This window comes from Neofelis nebulosa, chromosome 1 (assembly GCF_028018385.1).
Source record: "Neofelis nebulosa isolate mNeoNeb1 chromosome 1, mNeoNeb1.pri, whole genome shotgun sequence".
In the NCBI taxonomy this organism is placed as follows: domain Eukaryota; kingdom Metazoa; phylum Chordata; class Mammalia; order Carnivora; family Felidae; genus Neofelis; species Neofelis nebulosa.
The window spans coordinates 65,764,320-65,789,153 of record NC_080782.1 but is presented as its reverse complement, the minus strand read 5'-3'; the positions used below and the strand labels follow the sequence as shown (position 1 = coordinate 65,789,153).

Here is a 24,834-nt window from a genome sequence, read left to right as displayed (position 1 = left end):
AAAAAATTTTTTTTTAACGTTTATTTATTTTTGAGAGACAGAGACAGAGAACGAGCAAAGGAGGAACAGAAAGAGAGGGAGACACAGAATCTGAAGCAGGCTCCAGGCTCTGAGCTGTCAGTACAGAATCCAATGTGGGGCTCAAACCCATGAACTGTGAGATTGTGACCTGAGCTGAAGTCAGACGTTTATCCGACTGAACCACCCAGGTGCCCCTAAAACTACACATTTAAAAAATAGAATATTTTGCAACTTGCTTTTTTCAACTTATCCATTTATTTCTAGTGCCTCCAGAGGACGTGCCTTCAGAAACCTGGTGAGAGGTTTGCAAATTCACCCCAGGATTTTCTTTTCTAAAATTTTATTAATTTAATTTAATTTTTTATTATTAAAAATTATTTTAATGTTTATTTACTTTTGAGAGAGAGCATGAGCACACAAGTGGGGGAGGGGCAGAGAGCGAAAGAGTGGGAGACACAGAATCTGAAGTAGGCTCTAGGCTCTGAGCTGTCAGTGCAGAGCCCAAGGAGGTGCTTGAACTCATGAACTGTGAGATCACGACCTGGGCCGAAGTGGGATGCTTAACTAAGACACCCAGATGCCCTCACCCCAGGATTTTCAAGATTGAGACTAATGGTGGCAAACCTGTTCTACTAGTTAGCACCTGGCTGACCCTACCTCAGATTCTTCATCTATCAAATAGTACCAAACTTACGGGGCTGCAGTGAAGATTACATGAGCTAATCCATGCAACGTACTTAATTAACAGGGTGCCTAGCATAAAGGCAAGCTATTCTTACTATGTGAGGCTCACCATGATTGGCATGCTCAACCCTATGGGGCAACCAGTTACTCAGAATCAAAACACTAGCTCCAGGATAAGAAACGCGCAGGATTCAAAGCAAGTTTTATTGATTGCCAAAAAGGAAACCCCATAAAATGAAAGGTAAGCCATGTTTCTAATTAGGAAGACAGTATTATAAAGAGGTTATTTCTCTTTCAATGAACTTATAAATCCAACACAGTAGTTTTGAACCAGTGGCAATTTTGCCCTCCAGGAGACACACTTGGGAGTGTCTAGAGACACTTTTGGTTGTAACAAGTTGGGGGAAAGGTGAGGTGCTGCTACTGGCTGGCAGCTAGTGGGCAGAGACCAAAGATGCTGCTAAACATTCCACAGTGCACAGAACAGCCTCCCACAACAAAGAATTATCTGACCCAAAGGAACCCTAATCAAATGCAATCCTGGACAAAATGATTCTAAAATTCTTTTGGAGGCCTACATGGGCACAATAACCAAGAAATTTCGGGAGAAAAATAAGGAAAGATAATTGCTCTATTAGATACCAAAAACTATGATCAAACCACAAAAATAAAACAGTAAAGTTCTGTCATTGAAAATAGACCAATCAATGAAACACAAAAGAAAACCCAGAAATAGACACAAGTGTATAAAATAATTTGGTGTTAAAAATGTGTCTCAAATATGTGGAAAAAAGATAATTATTTGAGAAACGATTCCCAGACAATTAACACCATATATTATAAACTCTCATATCTAGAGTGTTTCCCTCCTATATCTGCAATCAGGGTGCATCTAATAGTTGGTCTCACATTTCATGTGGCAGTTTCTTTTTTCCTGAAAAGCTGTTCTTAAGTTGACAGCAAGTCTTACATAGGGCAATACGGTATATGGAAAATGGCAGGTACATTTCATGCCATATAAAACATTTTAGGTGAATTAAAGATCTAAATGTAACAATGAGATGGTAAAAAAATAATACAAAGGAAATAAAAGGAAAGTAATCTTAGGACAGGAAAGATCTCTCTAAACATAAAACAAAGAAAACCATAAAGATAAAAGATGCACAAATACATACATAAAAGTGTAAAACTTCATTAAGTAAAACACCACAAAGTACAGATTTCTAAATTTAGTATCATCCCTATTTTAAAAGTAGAAATTGTTTGGAGGTTGACAAAATGATTTTAAACTGATCTGACAGAATAAAGATGCAAAAGTAGTCAAAAAAATTCTAAAAAGAGCATTGAAGAGTTTCCTCTGCTTATTGTTAAAATTTTTAATGCTTATTTATTTTAGAGAGAGACAGAGTGTGCACAGGGAAGGGATACAGAATCTGAAGCAGGCTCCAGGCCCTGAGCTGTCAGTACAAAGCCTGATGTGGGGCTTGGGCGCCTGGGTGGCTCGGTCAGTTAAGCGTCTGACTTCGGCTCAGGTCATGATCTCACGGTCCGTGAGGTCGAGCCCTGCATCAGGCTCCGTGCTGACCGCTCAGAGCCTGGAGCCTGTTTCGGATTCTGTGTCTCCCTCTCTCTCTGCCCCTCCCCTGTTCATGCTCTGCCTCTCTCTGTCTCAGAAATAAATAAACGTTAAAAAAAAAAAATAAAAAAAAACCCAAAGCCTGATGTGGGGCTCGAACACAGGGGCTCAAATTCAGGAGCCGTGAGACCACGACCTGCGCTGAAGTCCAACGCTTAACCGACTGAGCCACCCAGGTGCCCCTCCTCTGCTTATTATTAAAATAGCATGTACCAAGGCGAGAAAAGAAAGTCCACAAAAAGACACACAAATATATAAAAGTTTACCATTTGATAAAGGTAATATTTCAAACCACAGGGTAAAAAGGATAGATAATTCAATAAATGTTAGGACAACTAGCTAACCATCCTGAAAGAAAAAGATGACTATTTTATCCCTTTTTTGAAATTAATTCCAGGTGGATTAATAAATTAAATGTAAAAAATATTTTTATAATCTTAAGAGGAAAGGCTTCCTAAGGAAAAGAGTGATAGAACTGGCTACACAAGAATTTAAAACTTTTGTAAAGAACCAAAAGAAATAAAAAATTGGGGGGGGGGGAAGTAACACAGGGGGCTGTATTAGTTTCCTAGCACAAATTACTGCAAAATAGCTTAAAACAACAGGCATCTATCATCTCACAGTTCTGGAGGCTTAAAAGTCAAAACCAATCTGCAGTGCCACGCTCTCTCGAAGCCTGTAGAAGAGAATCTGTTCCGTGCCTTTCTCTTAGTTTCTGGTATCACCAGCAATCCTTGGTATTGCTTGATTTGCGGCTTCAACTCCCATCTTTGTTTCTATCGTCACATGGTGTTCTTCCTCTATCCTCATGTCTTCTTATAAGGACACCAGTCAGATTAGATTAGTAAGGGCCCACCCTACTCTGTATGACCTCATCTTCAATTACTACATCTGCAATGGCCCTATTTCCCCAATAAGGTCACATTTTGTAGTGGTGGTTAGGCCTTTGACATATCTTTTTGAAGGACCCAATTCAACCCATAACAAGTCTTTAGTATGTAAGGAAAATTTACAAATAACACCCCAATAGGAGAAGAACAGGTAATCTTCATGCACACATGCACACAATCTCTCTCTCTCTCTATACCCAATAGGCCACCAATAAACATGTTCAAGGTGTCCAGCTCTACTACATGCTGAGCACACTCTCTGATCTCCAACCTCACTAGCTGCTCCTCCTCCCCTTACCTTCATCTGAGGTAGACGCTGTGTGTGCCCTAGGGCTACGTCCAGGATGCTCTTCTTGTTGAGTCTTAGCCTAGATGATCTCATCCAGGTCAAGGACTTTACTACGACCTATGTGTCAATGACATCAAATTTGTGTCCCTAGTCAGACCTTCTCCCCTCAGTTTGTTCTCAGTACAAACAACATACCTTGTATCTCCCGTTGGCTATTCTATAAGCATCTTTTAACACCTTCAAAACAGAACTCTTGAATCTTTCCTCCAATCCTGTTCTTCAAGTCTCCATTTTAATGAATGACACCAACATATATCTAGTTGCTCAGGCCAAAACCAGAGCTTCATTCTTGATTCCTCCTTTTCTTTTCATTGTCTACATCCAAGTTATCAAGACTCGTTGATTCTACTTCCTCACTATCTTCCAACGTCCCAAATCCTTCCAGTATCCCAGGCTATTCCAAGCTACAATTATTTTTGGTTTAGACTACTGCAGCAACCTCTTAAACTGGTCTCCCTGATTCCGCTATGGTCTCCTTTCAGGAAGGTGACTATACTCCTGGTTTGTTTGGGACAGTTCTAGTTTTCACCTGTTGTTTGACATCCCCTCCAGTTAGCACCCCCTTTCATTTGCAAAAGGATTCCCACTTGGATGATAAATTACACGGTCACCTTACCGTACAGTCTTATCTTCTCACAGTAGCTAAAACTACCTTCTAAATCTTTTTTTTTTTTTTAATGTTTATTTTTGAGAGAAAGGGTAGACAGAGCGTGAGCGGGGGAGAAGCAGAGAGAGGGTGAAACACAGAATCTGAAGCAGGTTCCAGGCTCTGAGCTGTCAGCACAGAGCCTGACACGGGGCTCGAACCCACGAACCATGAGATCGTGACCTGAGCCAAAGTTGGACACTTAACTGACTGAGCCACCAAGGCACCCCTAAAACCATCTTTTAAAAATGCAAATGAGATCATGTCATTCCCCTGCCTAAAACCCTTCAAAGATTTCTTATTACATAAGGATAAAATTGGAACTCCTTATTGTGGTCTACAAGACCCTATATGACCTAGCCCACTACTTCTCATCTCTTCAGACTGCGTCTTCCATTCATTACCTTCCAGCCCCACTGGCCTTTCAATTCCTCCAATTAGTCATACCATTTCCACTTCCAAGTCTTTGTTTTTGCCACACCCATTGCTGCTACCTTAGATCTTCTCATAACAAATCTATTCTGTCATTTTTTTCTCAGATCAAATATTAACTCTTCAGAGAGAGGCCTTCTTTTTTTTTTTTTTTTATTTTTTTTTTATAAAAATTTTTTTTTTTTTCAACGGTTTTTTAATTTATTTTTGGGACAGAGAGAGACAGAGCATGAACGGGGGAGGGGCAGAGAGAGAGGGAGACACAGAATCGGAAACAGGCTCCAGGCTCCGAGCCATCAGCCCAGAGCCTGACGCGGGGCTCGAACTCACGGACCGCGAGATCGTGACCTGGCTGAAGTCGGACGCTTAACCGACTGCGCCACCCAGGCGCCCCGAGAGAGGCCTTCTTTGAAAATACAATTTAATGTTCCCAACACCACCTGTTACTATTACATTGTTCACTTATTTTCTGGTTGTTTATTGCTTATATTTCCCCAACAGAATATCAGCTCATTGTTAACTTGTTTACTTCTGGTCTCCCAGGGTCAGAGCATGTGCTCAATAAGTATTTATTGAAAGAATGAATCACAACCAGAGAAAAAAATTAAAACCATGACAGCTCATAGAATTTGGCTACCAAATCAACAAATATTTAAATGAACAAAAATGCTTATTTTTCTTTCTAACACTCTATATCATCTGACATTACATTTATGTGACTGTTTATTGTTTCCCCTTGACTAAAATAGAACCTCCACAAGGGCAGGGACTTGTTCACAGCTGTATTCTCAGCACCTGCAAGTGCCTTGCATATAGTAAGTGTTCAGTAAATGTTTACCAAATAAATTGACAATATCTAGGGGTGACTGGGTAGTGGCGAAAAGGGTATGGAGAGAATATAGTTGGTGCACAATTTCTGTAGGAAATTTGGCAATATATATCAAAAGCTCTCAAAGGGGGCATACCTTTTGACTTCATACTCTCACTTCTAAGAGGAACTCATCCTAAAGAAGCAAATAAACAAGGGTACAAAGATTATTTGTGAGGGACTTTACACTGGGTTGTTTATGACAGAGAAAATTTGTAAATGTCAGCATGATATCCATTAATAGGAGATCATAAATAGAATTACAAATCTATACAATGAAACACATTAAAAATATCGGAGAGACATGTATTTATTGGTGCAAGAGACAAAAAGTGTATTAAGAGAAAAGATGGGGCACCTGGGTGGCTCAGGCAATTAAGCACCTGACTCTGGATTTTGGCTCAGGTTTTATCTCATGGTTCGTGAACTCAAGCCTTGTGTTGCTTGGGATTCTCTCTCTTAAATAATAAATAAACATTAAAAAAGAGAGAGAAAAAGGCAAGCTAAAAAAGCCCCACATGTATAGTGGAATTTCATTTTCGCAAAAACATACATGGGGAAGACACGAGGGGCTGTATGAATGCACACTGGCATTTACAGATAAAAGTTTAGATGGACATACTTCAAAATATCAACACTGGTTATCTCTGGATGGTGAGATTAAGGACAGTTTTAATTTTCTTCTACGTACATTTCTAAAGTTTTTGTAATTAGGTCAACATTCTGCTTTTGTAAGTGGCAAACAGAAAGTAGTAAGTATTATGGAAAACACAGACCCGCTTCACAAACTTAGTGAAGACTAAAGCCCAGGTTAAGAACCAGGAGTTCAGAAACGTCAACTTCGGTATTGGAAATAGTTTTCTGATTTCCCGAATTCAAGCAAGTTGTTTCCCCTCAGTCAATATTTGTAAAAAAAAAAAAAAAAAAAAAAAAAAAAGAAAAAATAAATAAAACTTGTTTCTTTTATTTCATCGCCTGCCACGCTTGAGAAGGTCAGGCCTGGTTGAGAAAAAATACAAAGTGTAGCAAAAGCGATCATCTATGCTAGGCATTTTCCTTGTGTTGCCTTATTAAAAACCCCCTTATGATCCTGTCAGGTAGGTATCAATGTTCTCAAGCGCAAAAGCTGAGAGAGGTGACAGAATTTGCCAAAACTCGCACTGCTGCTATGCGGGGTGGGGGTGGGGGTTCCTGATTTGAAGAGAGGTCTCTCTGACCTCAGGGCCTTCAGGCGAAAGCTAGACAAAAGCGTTTTAGGCGTTAACCTTGCAAGTCTCTTAACACATCTGATCTCTGGCATGGTTATCCTACTGCCCTATTTAATTTGCAACAACCATAAAAAGAGACCAAGCCTGGAGTTTTAAAGGAAAACTGGAGTAAATATATGGAGAGGCAAGATTTACATTGGGTACTATTCTCTGGAATGTGCCCTTCGTTTCTCTTCAACTCAGAAGGCTCAGAATGAAAAGGCTTGGTTGGGCGGTCACGGGGGAGGGGAGCAGTTTGAGAGAGCACCCACGTTTGTGTGTGAAGGGCCACAAGAGACACCACAGACGAAGGATGACATCTGAGCACTTAAAGAGAGGGGCTGGACAAAGATGAGGGAAGATGGACGACACCTGGAAGGAAAGGGGACTTGAGACCAGGGGCAACGGGAACGAGGAAGAACTGGAAGGAAAGGCAGCTGTGAGTTATTGAGGCCACTTCTTCCTTCCACCTTTTCTCTCCCTCTCGTCTTTTCCTTATCTCGGTCACGATTAGGCCTTCAGCACTCTTTTCTATTTGGGTGATTACCAAATCTCTCCAGTCCTGACTTTTCTCCAGAGTCCAACTCCTCCTGAGGTCCCAACTGAAAGCGGCATCCCTTCCACCTCGAGCCTGCTCCTACTCATGTACTCGTTCTCACTTATCAAACATCCATTAGAACTGCTCTTTCTCCTCTCTTCCTTCAGCCATTCTTGCACCCAACAAACATTTACTGTGGGTCTACGTCCTTCACACCGCCACAGCACTGGGGCTACCCATGCACTTACCACGTTGGGTCACTTCTCCTCTGAAATCTTGTCTGTCCATCTCCTCTAAGTTCTTTACTGAGATTTACTGAGAATCCTGCATGCTTGAACCAGGGCCACACGGGACTAGATGTTAACTGGTCTGGCATGCCATTCATTTTGTAGCGACCACTTCGCATTTAGCACTATACCTGGGGCACAGAAGGGGCTGGCAGTGGAGGCGTAGGGACTACAAACTGGCTGGGACCCGAGGAGCAGAAGCTAGGAGATTTGCCTCGAAGGAGTATTTGCATATGAAGAAAGGTGTCTTCCTTAACCTGTAGGTTACAGACCTATACCAGCCAGAGAATTCTTTTATTTCTGGGGTGTGTCCGTGGGAAGCTGGGAAGAGGGCTGGAAGTCTGATGTTGAGAGTCTTCTGATAGAAAGCCTGTCCACCTCCCACTCCTGGAGTACTCAACAGTCACTTGTTGAATACCATCACCTTCTGTGAGAGAGACCACGGACATTGTGTTCTCCACTGTATCCCCCGCGCCTAGCACATCTAGCCCACATTAGGGGTTCCGTAAATATCTGTGGAGGATTCTAGAAAGGCAGGGACCATAGATATTTCATTCACCACCTCAGGACGAAGGACAAAGACTAAAGACTAAGGAGCCCGAAGGAAAAAGAAAGCAAGACGTTTCCCTCCCTATTCCTTTAGAGCTGGGTAAATGTTTGCTAAGCGAAATAAATCGCCCTCCTGCACTACTCCAAAACCGGGCCCCTCGCTCGGCTGCCAGGCCCTGGAGCGCGGCCACCATCTGGCTCAGGCTCAGGCCCGCGCTTCCCTCCCTCCCAGCCCGGGCTCCTGTTACCTCCCTGCACACATCTGTACCCACCACAGGCCAAACAATTACACGCTCCCGCGTCCCTGCCTCGAGATCCCCCAGGACCACGTCCCCCCAGCTCCCCGCCCCCACCCGAGCTCCGGGGAAGCCGGCGGCCGGGCCTCACACCGCCGCTTGAAGCCGGCTCCCGCACCCCCCCCACAGGCGCGCCAGGCCGCCGTCCATGTGCTCGGCCGCCGTTGCCAGCCCCGGCCCGCTGAGGCTGCAGCGCGGAGCCCGGGAGGCCCGGCGGCCGCGGCCCGGGCCCGCCGCGCTCCTCAGGGCGGGAAAGGTCGGCAAGCGGCGAGGCGGGAAGCGGCCGAAGCTGTGAGGCGCCAGGGGGCGGGAGGCGGTGGCGCGGGGAGACCAGCGGGCCGAGCCGGGGGAGCGAAGATGCGCAGCCCGAGCCGGAGCAGCGCTCCGGCCTCGGCGGGGCTGGGCGAGCGGCGGCTCGCTCACTCACCACGGTCCGGCGGGGCAGAGCGCCGGGGGTTCGGGACAGGGCCCGGCGGAGCCTCCGCGCCCTGCCCGAGCGGGCCCCCCCGGAGCTCTCGGAGCCGCTGTCGTCCGAGATCACGATGAAATCCTCCATGGCTGCGGGCCCCGGCCGAGGCGGCGCGCGGGCGGCCGGCGACCCGGACGACGGCGGCGGCGACTTCGGTTCCTGCGGCTGAGGCGGTGGCGGCGGCGACAACCGGAGCCATCACCCCGCCGGCCCCGCCCCTTCCCGCCCCGAGCCCCGCCCCCGCCGGCCGGCTCCGCCCCGCCCCTCCGGAGCCAGCCCCCCCCCCCCGCCTCGCCTCGCCGGCGGTGGCGAGCGGCGGGCAGCGGGCGGGTCGGGCTCTGGCCCCGCGGGCGCTGTGCTTGGCGGGGAAACTTCTCTTCCTTTCCTGGGGAGGAAAAAAAAGAGAGAGAGAGAGAGAGAAAATCAAGTCGCAGCCGGCTTGGGCCGGTGTTGCGGGCGGGCGTGGGAGACGCTGAGGCTGCGAGGGCTTCCCCAGCTGTTTCCAACTGACCCAAGTGTGAAGTGAGGTGTGAACAGGCAGGCCTCTGACTGAGCCCGAGCCCACGGACTGCCCAGGAGAGAGGCCCTTGAGGACCTGGCCTGCAACAGACTGGCTGGAGGGTCCCCCACTGACTGAGGGTAGGTGGCCTGGCCTGTGGCTGAGGGGGCAGAGACCACCCCCGCTCCCTTGTGCACAGGTGCCAGTACGACTGTGGGATAAATGCCTAGAAGTGGAATTACTGGGTCAGAGGGGATGTTTCTGCTGTTTCGATAAATGATGCCAAATTACTCCTAAATTGTACCAACTGGCAGTTTCACCAACAATCTGGGTCACGCAGGCATTTAAACTGTGAGATTCAGAAACTTGGGCAGTTGGTAGCAGGATCAGAAACTTGAAAAAATGTACAAAGAGAAGCCCTGAGATGGCTCCCGCCAGGAAAAATGAGATGTTATGAATGAGCAAAGTTATAAAGATAAAAAGATATACCCGGTAGAGGGAGAAGTGGTAGGTAGGTGGCCGGTTGTAGGGCAGGAACAAGTCAAGATGGGGAGGATCTGTGTTAACGATAAATGTTGGGTATTGACAAAATCCTGTCGCTCATGCTCCCGCAACTTGCTAATATGGGTTGACAGAGCCAATGGGAAAACGTATTTCTCAGAAGAGGGATTGATTTCCAAAGGAATGGTTATCAGATGCTACCTGATAAGCACTGTCTAGAGCAGTGATTCTCAAACTTCAGTGAACATCACAATCACCAAGAAGACGTGTTCAAACACAGATTGTTGGGCCCCACCCTGGAGTTTGTAATTCTGGGGTATGAGGCATGAGGCTCTGAATTTATATTTCTGCAAAGTTCCCGCATATCGTTGATGCTGCTGGTCTGGGCACCATGTGTTGAAAACCACTGGTCTGGTGGGCAGGGAGTCTACTGCCAACGCATTTCAGAAGTTCTGGTTGAATGGCGAAAATCATCCCACTTGTGAGGGCATTCATTAAGTTGTCTTCACCAAATGCCATTAAACATTCGGTTTATTTGACTCCCTGCTTCTTGAAACACTGTCTTCTCTAAGCTTCTGTGACGCTGCACCTCTCTGACCACTTCTTTTCAGTCTTCCTAGATGACTCCTGCTCCTCTACTCACTCCTTGAATCTTATTTTTAATTTTTTTTTAACATTTACTTATTATTGACAGAGACAGAACATGAGCATGTGAAGGGCAGAGAGAGGAGGAGACGCAGAATCTGAAGCAGGCTCCAGGCTCTGATCTGTTAGCACAGAGCCCAATGCGGGGCTCAAACCCACAAACCGTGAGATCACGATCTGAGCCAAAGTCGGACGCTTCACTGACTGAGCCACCCAGACGCCCCATCCTTGAATCTTGATGTTCCTCAGAGTTCTAACAGAGGCCACCTTCACGCACTCTCCCTACACAGTGTCGACATGGCCGTAAGGGTAACTTTTATGTGGACGGCTCCCACAGGCTTATCTCCAGCCTTGCAGATGTATATTGAATGAATTAAAACCGAACCCCTGTCCCCTCAAAAAAAAGCCTGCTTCTTCTTCTCTGTTCCCTATCTTAGTGAGCGGTGGTACTACCAGCCAGCAATTGCTCAAGTGAGAAATCTGAGCATTATGCTTGATTTCTACCTCTTTCTCACCAACAAGTCCTGTCTCTTTTATCTCCTAAATATTTTTCGTGCCCGTTTGCTTCTTTTGGCCTCTTCTGGGATCATTCTAGGCAAGCTAAGGTCACCTCTGGCCCAGTCTACTTTAGTAGTCACCTATTTAGTCTTCCTGAATCTATTCTTGCCCTCTTTCATTCCTTTTTCCACATCCAAAGTGATCTTTAAGAGAGTATGTAATCAAGCCCCCTTTAGTGGCTTCCTAATAACACTGTGTCTTAGTTGCCACCATGTTAACAAAATACCATGGCCTGGGTTACTTAAACAATAGAAATTTCTTTTCTTACAGTTCTAGAGGCTGGGAAGTCAAAGATCAAGGTTTCTGGTGAAACCTCTCTGTTTAGGTTGCAAATTTCTTTTTATAGCCTCACATGGTCTTTCCCCAGTGGGTGTATGCTGAGAGAGAGGGAGAGAGGGAGGGAAGGAGGGAGGAAGAAAAGAAGGAGCAAAGGAAAGAGGGAAGGAGGGAGACAAGGAGAGGGAGAGGGGAGAGAGAGGAAGGGAGGCAGAGAAGGAAAAGGAGAGAGAGAAAAGAGAGAGATTTCTTCCTCCTATAAGGCCACTAATCCCAGCATGAGGGCCCAATCTACATGTCTAATCTAACCTTAATTACCTTTCAAAGGCCCCATATCCAAATACCATCACATTGGGGGTTAGAGTTTTTTTGGGGGAACACAAATATAGCACTATAAACTTTTAAATGTAAAAAATATATTTTTGTAAATTATATAAATATTATATTTATATATAGTAAACATATGATTTCACCATAAGTAATTTTTAACCCCCCCAAAAAAAAGGAATGGAAAAAAATTTGAACTCTATGATATGCATGTTACAGTGTTAAGGGACGAAGTGTACTGATGTCTACAAGTTATTTTGAAATGCATCAAAAATAAAATAGATGAATGTGTAGATGGATAAATATGGATAAAGCAAATATAACAAAATGTTAACATTGTCAAATCTACATGATACTTTAGCTTTTATGTAAATTTGAATGTTTTCATATTATATTGAGAAAAAATTTAAAATTAAGAAAGTGAATTATGATTTTATAACGTTTTAAAAAAAGGAGAGCAAAGATTATGATGAACCCTGTGTGCCCATCATCCAGCTTCAAGAATGATCAATCTTGTTCCACTTATATTCTTACCCACTCTGTCACAACACAGTGACACTTTTGAAACAATAGTGAGCAAGGTAGACATGGTCTCTGGTTTATGGTGATTATACTTTGTGGAGAAAGCAGACAATAAGCTAGTAAATAATTATAAATTATGACAAGTATATAACCAGTTTGTGATATACTTGTGAGATGTAACTTGTGAGATATAAATATAAAATAATTTTATTGTTTCTCCAGTAACCATCACCACTGTCTGTAGAGATCCTCTTGTTCTCTAGATAGTGAATTCCCTTAAAAAATAGTCTATTCTGGGGGTGCCTGTGTGGCTCAGTCGGTTAAGTGACTCTTGATTTCAATTCAGGTAATGATCTCATGGTTCGTGACATTGAGCCCCGCATCGGGCTCTGCCTGGTTGGGATTCTCTCTCTCCCTCTCTCTCTGCCTCTCCTCTGCACATGCTCTCTCTCTCTGTCTCAGAATAAATAAACATTAAAAGATTTTTAAAAAAAAGTATCCTGTTCTGATCCCATTCCAAACATTATGACTTAGGCTTGTCCATTTAAAGTCTTTAATCTCATATTTAATTTATAGCTCTTACCATTCTCCGGGTGCAGGTGGACTTGTGGTTACAACAGCTCCTAGTGGAGAGGGTGGTAATGTCCCCTTCTGTACCCTTGACTCTTGTTCCTCCCAAGTAGGAATGAGGAAGAGGGAGAGAGAATATTCTCTGCAAGACTGTCCAGAAAGAATTGTTTGCTCTTTTTCTGCTGGCTGTTGCTGTTTCAATAATAGTTCTCCCAATGTGTGGGGAGTACAGAGGCTAGCTCTCTTACTTGGACGGGGCACACGGTTGCTCTCTGGGGCCTGCTCTGTGTACATCCTAACCTAGGAGAAGTCAGTCTCAACCTCTTTCTCCCAGACATCCCCACCAGTCCCTACCAGGGGCGATCTAACCTGTAAGCCTGTTGGGGTATCCTTGTTGTTCGGGGATCCTTGTCCGGAGGGGCTTCTTGGGGAGTGCCAGCAAGAGCCTTGAGGCTCAGCCATCTTCTGTGCTCTCTAGGAGACTCACACGTGGAGATTTTGCATGCTTAAATCAGGAAGGAAAGAAATGCAGGCAGCTCTCATCCTGATGGCCTTTATCTAAGCCCACGTTAGCTCTCTTCTCCCTTCCTTCGCACCCAAGGACATCAGGGGCTTGTTCAAGTCATGGTTCAGTAACTTTCAGACAAGTTCTCAGCTTGGGGAATGGGAAGAAGAATAGTTTGCTGCACTTTCAACTTGTGGTAAGGGAATGGGGAGAACAAGTTGAATGAGCCCATCTTCTTTAGCTAGGGAGAATTAATGGATGGTTGCTAACTACAATATTCATCTGGATATATGAACTAATTGGAGAAAAATTTAAATTCTACTTTTGTTGCAGAATTTATGATAAAGTGGTTAATATTAGTAACTAACTTTTAAGCATAGTGATATGACTTTAAGGGTACAACGGTGTTCTGATTGTATATATCTTTCTCATCAGCCGTCCTGCCCGAAAGTCAGGAAACACAGGGGCCCTGGTTGTGTAATAAGAGTACATTTGAAAAATGCCTTGTCCTTATCTGAAAACCCAGATGGAAGAATACCAGCCCTGAAGTTGCTTTTCTTAAAACTGTAAGTAGTGTCACTTACGTTTTCTTGGTCATCCTGGATCTGTCTTGAAATACTCTGTTTACCCAAGGCTTCTAAAATCATAGTTTTTCACAAGCTAGTATCTTTGTGTGTTTTTCTTTTCTTTTTTTTTCTGGGAGATTTGTCTTCTTTTTTTCCAGATTTATTGAGATATAGTTGACACATAACACTGTGTAAGTTTAAGAAGTACAATGTGATATGTTGATACATACATATGTTGTGAAATATTTACCACAATAAGGTTGGTTAACACATCCTTTACCTCACATAACTACTGTTTTGTTGTTGGTATGGTGAGAACATTAAAGCTTTGCTCTCATAGCAACTTTCAAGTATACAATACAGTATTATTAACTATGGTCATCATGCTGTACATTAGATGCCCAGAACTTACTCATCTTAAAACTGAAAGTTTGGACTGTTTGATTAATAGCTCCCCTTTACCCCCTCCCAACCCTGGCAACCACCACCCTCCTCTTTGTTTCTATAAGTTTAATGTTTTAGATTCCACATATAAGTGAGATCATAGAGTATTTGTCTTTTCCTGAATTATTTTCCTTAGCATAATGCTCTCAAGGTCCATCCACGTTGTTGCAAACAAGAAGGATTTCCTTTTTTTTATGGCTGAATAATAATGTGTGTGTGTGCGTGTGTGTGTATTTTTCAAGGTGATACTTCTTAATAGACTTATTCCCCTTAAATAATACATTAATCCCTTGTAAATGGAGAGGCTAACGCAGTCATTTATTCATCCAATGATTACTGTATAGGTATCTCCCACTTTTCTGAAAGTTCCACATTATACCACTTTGCTTTTATGAAAGACTTAACATTAGTATCTGTTTTTGCTAACCAAAAGAAATCTGAAGAGGATTTTCACCCTTATGAAAAAAGGCAAAAAGCAAAAACAGTGTCCAGCATTTATTTTGCAGCCAGCCCTAAGAGTGGCAGCTTGCACCCCAAGCAGTGAGAGTGGCCCTGCCCAGCTCCTTTACCAGGATCTCCACTCAGCATCTCAGCAGTGAGCCACGGTAGCTTTGAACTGTGTCTGTGAGCATCTGTGCTGTATCTCAGTTTATTTTGTGCAACTGTTAGCAAGATGTGTCCTAAGGTAAGGGAAGAGCCTAAGAGAGGTTATTTTTGGGGTCTGGAAACACAAAAAATTCCATATAAATGAATGGAAATTGCTTCTTTGCTTTATGCCATTTCAGCTTATGAAGGGTTTCACTGGAGGACTCTAGTTTTGGATGGAAGGATGTGTTGAGTGCCTACTGGTGTCAGGCACCTTGTTAGGGGCTGGGGATGAAACAGTAAACAAGAGAGTCATGGGCTCTGTTCTCACAGAGCTGAGCAGTCCTACTTTGTGAATGAAGAAAACAAATCTCAATCTCTTACTTTCTTTTGAAAAATATGTATTTAAAAAAAATGTTTATTTGTTTATTTATTTATTTAGTTGGGGGGTTGCCTAGAAGAGTTTGCTGCAGTCGCTCTCATACATCTCGCGTAGATTATTTTTGCCAAATCTGATCACTTATGTATTTAAAACTTCTGAATAACATACGTATATGACCAATCTACAATAATCCTGATTCAAAAAAGAAAGCTCTTCATTCAGTCAGTCTAATCTGCACTGAAACTTTTTTATTTTATTTTATTTTTTAAAATTTACATCCAAATTAGCATATAGTGCAACAATGATTTCAGGAGTAGATTCCTTAATGCCCCTTACCCATTTAGCCCATCCCACCTCCCACAGTAACCCTCAGTTTGAGTTTATTTATGAGTCTCTTCTGTTTTGTCCCCCTCCCTGTTTTTATATTGTTTTTGTTTCCCTTCCCTTATATTCATCTCTTTTATCTCTTAAAGTCCTTATATGAGTGAATTCATATGATTTTTGTCTTTCTCTGACTAATTTCACTTAGCATAATACCCTCCAGTTCCATCCACGTAGTTGCAAATGGCAAGATTTCATTCTTTTTGATTGCCTAGTAATACTCCATTGTGCATATATACACCACATGTTCTTTATCCATTCATCCATCGATGGACATTTGGGCTCTTTCCATACTTTGGCTATTATTGATAGTGCTGCTATAAACATGGGGGTGCATGTGTCCCTTCGAAACAGCACACCTGTATCCTGTGGATAAATGCCTAGTAGTGCAATTGCTGGGTCGTAGGGTAGTTCTATTTTTAGTTTTTTGAGGAACCTCCACACTGTTTTCCAGAGTGGCTGCACCAGCTTGCATTCCCACCAACAATGCAAAAGAGATCCTCTTTCTCCACATTCTCGCCAACATCTGTTGTTGCCTGAGTTGTTAATGGTAGCCATTCTGACAGGTGTGAGGTTGTATCTCATGTGGATTTGATTTGTATTTCCCTGATGATGAGTGATGTTGAGTATTTTTTCATGTGTCGCTTGGCCATCTGGATGTCTTCTTTGGAAAAGTGTCTATTCATGACTTTTGCCCATTTCTTCACTGGATTATTTGTTTTTTGGGTGTTGAGTTTGAGAAGTTCTTTATAGGTTTTGGACACTAGCCCTTTATCTGATATATCATTTGCAGATATCTTCTCCCATTCTATCGATTGCCTTTTAGTTTTGCTGATTGTTTCCTTCCTGTGCAGAAACTTTTTATTTTGATGAGGTCCCAGTAGTTCATTTTTGTTTTCCCTTGCCTCTGGAGACGTGTTGAGTAAGAAGTTGCTCTGGCCAGATCAAAGAGGTTTTTGCCTGCTTTTTCTTTGAGGATTTTGATGGCTTCCTGTCTTACATTTAGGTCTCTCATCCATTTTGAGTTTATTTTTGTGTATGGTGTAAGAAAGTGGTCCAGGTTTATCTTTCTGCATGTTTCTGTCCAGTTTCCCCAGCTGGAAAGACTTGCTGAAAAGACCACTTGCTGAAGAGACTGTCTTTATTCCATTGGATATTCTTTCCTGCTTTGTCAAAGATTCGTTGGCCATATGTTTGTGGGTCCATTTCTGTGTTCTGTATTGTGTTCCATTGATCTGAGTGTCTGTTCTTGTGCCAGTACCATACTGTCTTGATGATTACAGCTTTGTAGTATAGCTTGAAGTCTGGGATTGTGATGCCTCCTGCCTTGGTTTTCTTTTTCAAGATCGCTTTGGCTGTTTCGGGTCTTTTCTGGTTCCATACAAATTTTAGGATTATTTGTGCTAGCTCTGTGAAGAATGTTGGTGTTACTTTGATAAGGATTGCATTGAATATGTAGATTGCTTTGGGTAATATCGACATTTTAACAATATTTGTTCTTCCTATCCAGGAGCATGGAATCTTTTCCCATTTTTTGGTGTCTTCTTCAATTTCTTTCATAAGGTTTCTATAGTTTTCAGTGTCTAGATTTTTCACCTCTTCAGTTAGATTTATTCCTAGGTATTTTATGGTTTTTTGTGCAACTGTAAATGGGATCGATTCCTTGATTTCTCTTTCTGTTGCTTCATTGTTGGTGTATAGGAATGCAATTGATTTCTGCGTGTTGATATTATATCCTGCAACATTGCTGAATTTATGAATCAATTCTAGCAGCATTTAGGTGGAATCTTTTGGGTTTTCCATATAGAGTATCATGTCATCTGTGAAGAGTGAAAATTTGACCTCCTCCTGGCTGATTTGGATGCCTTTTATTTCTTTGTGTTGTCTGATTGCTGAGGCTAAGACTTCCAATACTATGTTGAGTAACAGTGGTGAGAGTGGACATCCCTGTCTTGTTCCTGACCTTAGGGGGAAAGCTGTCAGTTTTTCACCATTGAGGATGATATTAGCATTGGGTCATTCATATATGGCTTTTATGATCTCGAGGTATGCTCCTTCTATCCCTACTTTCTTGAGGGTTTTTATCAAGAAAGGATGCTGTATTTTGTCAAATGCTTTCTCTGCATCTATTGAGAGGATCATGTGGTTCTTGTCCTTTCTTTTATTGATGTGATGAATCACATTAATTGTTTTGTGGATATTGAACTAGCCCTGCATCCCAGGCATAAATCCCACTTGGTCGTGGTGAATAATTTTTTTAATGTATTCTTGGATCTGGTTGGCTAATATCTTGTTGAGGATTTTTACATCCATGTTCATCAGGGAAATTGGTTTATAGTTCTCCTTTTTAGTGGGGTCTTTGTCTGGTTTTGGAATCAAGGTAATGCTGGCTTCATAGAAAGAGTTTGGAAATTTTCCTTCCATTTCTATTTTTTGGAATAGCTTCAAGAGAATAGGTGTTAACTCTTCCTTAAATGTTTGATAGAATTCCCCTGGAAAGCCATCTGGCCCTAGACTCTTGTTTTTTGGTAGACTTTTGATTATTAATTCGATTTCCTTACTGGTTATGGGTCTGTTCCAATTTTCTATTTCTTCCTGCTTCAGTTTTGGTAGTGTATATGTTTCTAGGAATTTGTCCATTTCTTCCAGATTACCCATTTTATTGGCGTATAATTGCTCATAATATTCTCTTATTATTGTTTTTATTTCTGCTGTGTTGGTTGTGGCCTCTCCTCTTTCATTCTTGATTTTATTTATTTGGGTCCTTTCCTTTTACTTTTTGATCAAACTGGCTAGTGGTTTATCAATTTTGTTAATTCTTTTAAAGAACCAGCTTCTCGTTTCATTGATCAAGAGTAATTTTTAATTAAAAACTTACATATGAAAAAATATGTGAACATGTAAATCAAAACCATTTCACACCCATTATGATGACTGTTATTAAAATAAAATGGAAAACAAGTTTTGGCGAGGATGTGGAGAAATTGGAACCCTTGCTCATTGGTGGTGGGAATGTAAAATGGTGCAGCTGCTGTGGACAACATTTTGGCAGTTCCTCAAAAAGTTAGACATAGAATTACCATATGATCCAGAAATTCTATTCCTTTACCCAAAAGCATTGAAAGCAGGGACACAAATAGATACTTATCCACGTATCTTCATAGCAACAGTATTCATGATAGAGACACAGGTAGAAATAACCTCTGTCCATTGACAGTTGAAGGGATAATCAAAATAGAATTCTATTCAGACTTAAAAAGGATGGAAATTATGACAAAAGATATAACATGGAGGAAACTTGAGGACACCATGCTAAATGAAACAAGCCAGTCGCAAAAGGACAAATATTGTATGAGTCTACTTATATAAGTTACTTAGACAGGCAAATTCATAGAAATAGAAAATAGAATGGAGTTATCAGGGGCTGGGGGGAAGGGAGAATGGGTGTTATTCAATAGGTACAGAGTTTCTGTTGGGAAGACGAAAAAGTTCTAGAGATGGATAGTGGTGATGGCTGCACAATATTGTGACTATATATTAATTCCATTGTATTCTGCACTTATAAATGGTTAGAATAGTAAATTTTATGTATATTTTACCACAATAAATATATGTGAATATTTTCCTTTTATTAAAAAATCAAAACATTATGGACAACATCAGAGGCCCCTTTGACCACGTCCACTATCCTGATCCCAATTCCCCTCTTCATTGTTTTGTGTTTTCTCCTCTAGAGTTTTTCTGTATATTTGCCTGGATTTATATTTACTTAGCAAAATGACATATATTTTTAGCTTTAGCCAAAGAACATGTCTGCCTTGGCATGGAGATTTGAAACCATCACTTGCAGTAAAAATGTTCTAAGCAGTAGGACTTTCTGCCTTATTAATGGGGATTTTTTTTTGTGTGGATATACATTTTTAAATGTTTTTATTTATTTTTGAGACAGAGAGAGACAGAGCATGAGCGGGGAAGGGACAGAGAGAGAGGGAGACACAGAATCCGAAACAGGCTCCAGGCTCTGAGCTGTCAGCACAGAGCCCGACGCGGGGCTGGAACTCACAGACCGTGAGATCATGACCTGAGCCGAAGTCGGCCGCTTAACCAAGTGAGCCACCCAGGCGCCCCTGGATATACATTTTTTAAAAAGTTGTGTTTTTCTCTCATTTTTCTTTTTTTCATTATATGGTGTTTCAGGGAATATGGCCAGAGTCACAAAAGATGAGTCCGCAAACAAAATGCAGTTGAGTAGGAATGAGGCCCCAACTCTAGAATGGAGCTTCTTTTTGTTAGGATAATTGCTAACGGCTACGTGCATAAAGTCAGCTAAGCAAGTGTGTTAATTTAATGTTTTAGGTTTCCAAGGTTGAATTTTGAGTTAATTGGTGTCTACAACACTAGGAAGGGTTAGGTGTGAAGGGGGATCAGGCCCTGGACAATGTTAATGGCTGCGTAAACATGTCCTAAGGCCTTGCACCTTCTCCAGCCCTTCCCTTTTGAAGTCTCTTCCTTTGATGCTTCTCTCCTGCATCTCCCACAATATGGCAGGGTCAGTGCCTACAGAACTGCTTTTGTTATCTCACAGCTAGCTAGCTCAGATTTCTCCCATGCCTTAGAGAACACTTTGTCCTTCCTGAGGGACTCCAGGTATAAACTCCCAGTTTCAGGTCACTCCTAGCTTTTCCACTGGACTGCTTTAGTAGGCAGCCCCTCAGTGCTGCCTACTAAATACATAACTTTATTTAAATAATTTTCTTATCTTTTCCCCTTTTCCATCCCTGTTTCTAATTTGCTGAGATATCAAGTAGGACCAAATCTTTATAAAAATTTTGTTTTATCCTCTATGTTTAAGGATGATACATCCTCATTTTGAGAAAATTAAAGCAATTTAGAATGGTTATAAAACAATGTGCAACCACATCACACTTTGATAACTTTTCTAGACATCTCTGAATGGTGAATACTCACAGGTGCAAACCACACAATTTTAGACAAATAGGATCATACTATGCACATTGTATTGCAATTGGCTTTCTTAAAGTTTTCTGTGGCAGTGGATATAGATTCACATTATCCATTTTACTGGCTCATAATATTTTAAAAATAGTATGACATTGTTTTCTTATTTAATAGAAAAGCACAAAGAAACAAAAAAGTGTATCACATTCTCTCAACCCTGATAGCCTACACTGAACAGTTTGTAAAATTAAAAACACATCTGTGAGATTAGGAAATTCATGCTACAAAAGGTTACGAAATAAAAAGTGAAAGTTGAGAGCCACCCACACTTTCCTAGTTTATTCTTCCCAAGGCTAAATGCCTTTAATTTCTAGTGAATCCTTCAAAACATGCAAAATCACTTACATATATGTATTTCTATCTTTCTAATTTTTGTTTTTTTGTTTTTTTTAATACAAAACAGATCACTATATAGAGTTATTTACGTTGCTTTTTTGTTTTGTTTGTTGTATTTGGGGGATCATTCCTTAACTGCAAGGTAAATGTATCTTTTGAACAGCTGCATAAAAAGTCATTTGTTAGGATGTGCCATAATTTACTTAGTTCCCTGTGATGGATATTCTGATTGTTTCCAGGGTTTTGCTTGTTTATTAGGCAGTTTTGATTCTACTATTATCAATAATGTTGCAAAAATCATCTTTGTACTTATCTTAACAAGTCCTGCCAGCATATCCATAGAGAAAATCTTAAGCATTGGGGATTGGATTACAGGGTGTATGTGTTTTACATGTTGGCAGAAATCGCCAAATCATCATCCAGAACGGTTACACCAAATACCATTACAACAAAAGTGTTTGAGAGTGCTTGTTTCCTAAAATTCCACAAGCATTAGTTATCAGGCTTTTTAGGTGTTGCCAATCAAATAAATTAAAATTGTTATCTTGTTCTGATTTGCATTTACTTTATTATGAATGAATTTGAGATAGTTTTGAAATGTTCATTGGCTGTTTGTAGTTTTTCCTTGAAACTGTTCATGCATTCACTGTATTTTTTTCCTCCTAGGCTGTTCATCTTTTTTAATAACTGTCACTAGAATTTGTGTGAATAGATAACATTTATTGAGCAAGGTATTACATTGCTTGGATAATTTATTCAACTAATTACCTAATAATGAACAGTTAGAATGTTTAGAATATCACACTACAGTTTCAAGCTTCATGTACTTGCATCTTTATGCTCTGAATAAAATATGTCTTTAAGTTAGATTTCCAGAAGTAGAATTGCTGGTTTAAAGCCCAATTCCTTGTCAAAACGTTCAAAATAGCATTGTTTGATGGGGGAATAGTCCAAGTTAGGAAGTGGGAGCAAAGAAAGAGGCACTAAATAGGAGATCCTGATTGCAAGGCTAATCTGCTCTAAATTAGAATGGAACTAAAAGGCTAATTGGTGATGTTATCATCCTAGCTGCTTTCATCAATAAGTTTCTTAAAATCCTGAATCTCCTTTGCTATTTGGTGCCTCCTGGGCGTCTGCAAATTCTCTGGAAGGAAAAAAAGAAAAAATGTCATTTTCAAGTGAAATAATAGTATTAAAACATAATCATACGCACATTTTGAATCATTGTATGGCCATGCAGTTTTAATGTTGGCTTTGCATTTCTGTTTACAATTATCTGGGTGGTGCACATGGTTTAAAGGAACATTTGGCATTAAGGTAATTTATGAATTTAAATTGATTGGAGGAAAGTAGTGGGAGACTTGAATAAGCTTACCTATAGGACTGGTTCAGTTTAAGAACCTGAGTTCAAGCTGAGTTCAAGAGAAGCTGTGCACAAAGCAATCCATTAAATTAGGATAATTTAGGAAGTGATTTGGGGGAGGATGAATTGCATAAATCTTGTCTTTGTACCTAATAACTTTTTCATTAGCAGGTAGTATAGTAGAAAATACAGAGCAAAGAAATTTACATTTCTGATTGGAGTTATAGTTGGACTAGGATACCAGTTCAGGCCAAATTGCATTAATGACCACAATGCCAACCTTAGTTTTACAGGGGTTATTAGGTAACACTACGTTAAACCAGGCATTCCAGGATTACTTGGGCAGTATGAGGTCTGCCTTGGTATCTGCAAAGTTAAGAAGTGAAGTTATTCTCACCACTTTGTACAATATTATTACCTGAACAGATGTTTTGTGCATTCATATTTTTGACAGACAAAATCAAATAGGCAAAAATTGGTTTGCTCTCATTTTTTGTTCTAATATGCATTTATTATGAATATATATATGCACACATATAATGTTAATAATGTTAATCTATTTTCTTTTTTTTTTTTTTTTTTACCAGTGTTACTTTTTTTTTAATGTTTATTTTTGAGAGAGAGAGAGAGAGATTGAAAGAGAGAACATGATTAGGCAAGGGGCAGAGAGAGAGGGAGATACAGAATCCGAAGCAGGCTCCAGGTTTTGAGCTGTCAGCGCAGAGCCTGATGTGGGGCTCCAGCTCACAAATGAGAGATCATGACCTGAGCCGAAGTCAGACGCTTAACTGAGTCACTCAGGCACCCCTCCAGTGTTACTTTCTTTTGAAAACAATCCAAGATAAAAATCTGCCATTTAAATTTTCTATGGTCTTTGTTACCTCCACAAGTATATTCAGTTTTACATACTTACAACAATGTTGTAGCTAGTGTTTTGAATTTTACATTTCATTTAACATATACCATAATTATTTTCCCATTTTGTTCGTCTGTTTTTATTCTCAATGTTTATTTATTTTTGAGAGAGAGACGACAGAGTGCAAGCAGGGGAGGGTCAGAGAGAGCGGGAGACACAGAATCCAAAGCAGGCTCCAGGCTCTGAGCTGTCAGCACAGAGCCTGACGCAGGGCTCAAACATGAATGGGGAGTTTGTGACCTGAGCCAAAGTCAGATGCTTAACCGACTGAGCCACCCAGGCACCCCAATCTGTTTTTATTCTGATTTTCTGTTGCGTCATGCATTTTCCCTTGACCACCATCATGTAACCAATGTTTGCGTAGGTATGTGAGTCCACACATTTTTCTCCATAACTATGTAAGCATTTACAAAGATATAGATACATGCATACACATATAAATAAATATGTAAAATATATATTAAAAGATTGTTAATTGTCATTTACTTTTACAGAAGTATGGTCATAAATTATATCTATTTCTCAGTTACATCCTTTCTTGTTTAATTCATTAGGGCGGCCGGACAGATCAACTTGATTTTTTTTTAACATGAAATTTATTGTCAAATTGGTTTCCATACAACACCCAGTGCTCATCCCAACAGGTGCCCTCCTCCATGCCCATCACCCACTTTCCCCTCCCGCCTACCCACCATCAACCCTTAGTTTATTCTCAGTTTTTAAGAGTCTCTGATGGTTTGCCTCCCTCCCTCTCTCTTTTTTTTTTCTTCCCTTCCCCTCTCCCATGGTCTTCTGTTAATTTTCTCGGGATCCACGTAAGAGTGAAAACATACGGTATCTGTCTTTCTCTGTATGACTTATTTCACTTAGCATAACACTCTCCAGTTCCATCCACGTTGCTACAAAAGGCCATATTTTATTCTTTCTCATTGCCAAGTAGTATTCCATTGTATATATAAACCACAATTTCTTTATCCATTCACCAGCTGATGGACATTTAGGCTCTTTCCATAATTTGGCTATTGTTGAAAGTGCTGTTATAAACATTGGGGTACAAGTGCCCTATGCATCAGCACTCCTGTATGCCTTGGGTAAATTCCTAGCAGTGCGATTGCTGGGTCATAGGGTAGGTCTATCTTTAATTTTTTGAAGAACCTCCACACTGTTTTCCAGAGTGGCTGCACCAGTTTGCATTCCCACCAACAGTGCAAGAGGGTTCCTGTTTCTCCATATCCTCTCCAGCATCTATAGTCTCCTGATTTTAGCCACTCTGACTGGCGTGAGGTGATATCTCAGTGTGGTTTTGATTTGTATTTCCCTGATGAGGAGTGATGTTGAGCATCTTTTCATGTGCCTGTTGGCCATCTGGATGTCTTCTTTAGAGAAGTGTCGATTCATGTTTTCTGCCCATTTCTTCACTGGGTTATTTGTTTTTCGGGTGTGGAGTTTGGTGAGTTCTTTATGGATTTTGGATACTAGCCCTTTGTCCGATATGTCGTTTGCAAATATCTTTTCCCATTCTGTTGG

At 41.3% G+C, this 24,834-nt stretch overlaps 1 protein-coding gene and 1 long non-coding RNA gene across 4 annotated transcripts in view; one reads left to right on the top strand and one right to left on the bottom strand.

Moving 5' to 3' along the window:
• SIMC1 (SUMO interacting motifs containing 1) overlaps positions 1-9,132 on the bottom strand; it is an 86,233-nt gene extending 77,101 nt beyond the window's left edge. For both annotated transcript variants that reach the window (XM_058723866.1, XM_058723876.1), the window contains exon 1: positions 8,871-9,132. In XM_058723866.1, the coding sequence (XP_058579849.1) occupies positions 8,871-8,999 (129 nt within the window). In that variant the 5' untranslated portion in view covers positions 9,000-9,132. The remainder of the gene's footprint in view (positions 1-8,870) is intronic.
• An 84-nt stretch (positions 9,133-9,216) lies between these two features.
• Positions 9,217-24,834, top strand: part of LOC131508754 (uncharacterized) — a 70,233-nt gene continuing 54,615 nt past the window's right edge. For both annotated transcript variants that reach the window (XR_009260127.1, XR_009260129.1), the window contains exons 1-2: positions 9,217-9,551; positions 13,751-13,881. This is a non-coding gene — a long non-coding RNA (uncharacterized LOC131508754). The remainder of the gene's footprint in view (positions 9,552-13,750; positions 13,882-24,834) is intronic.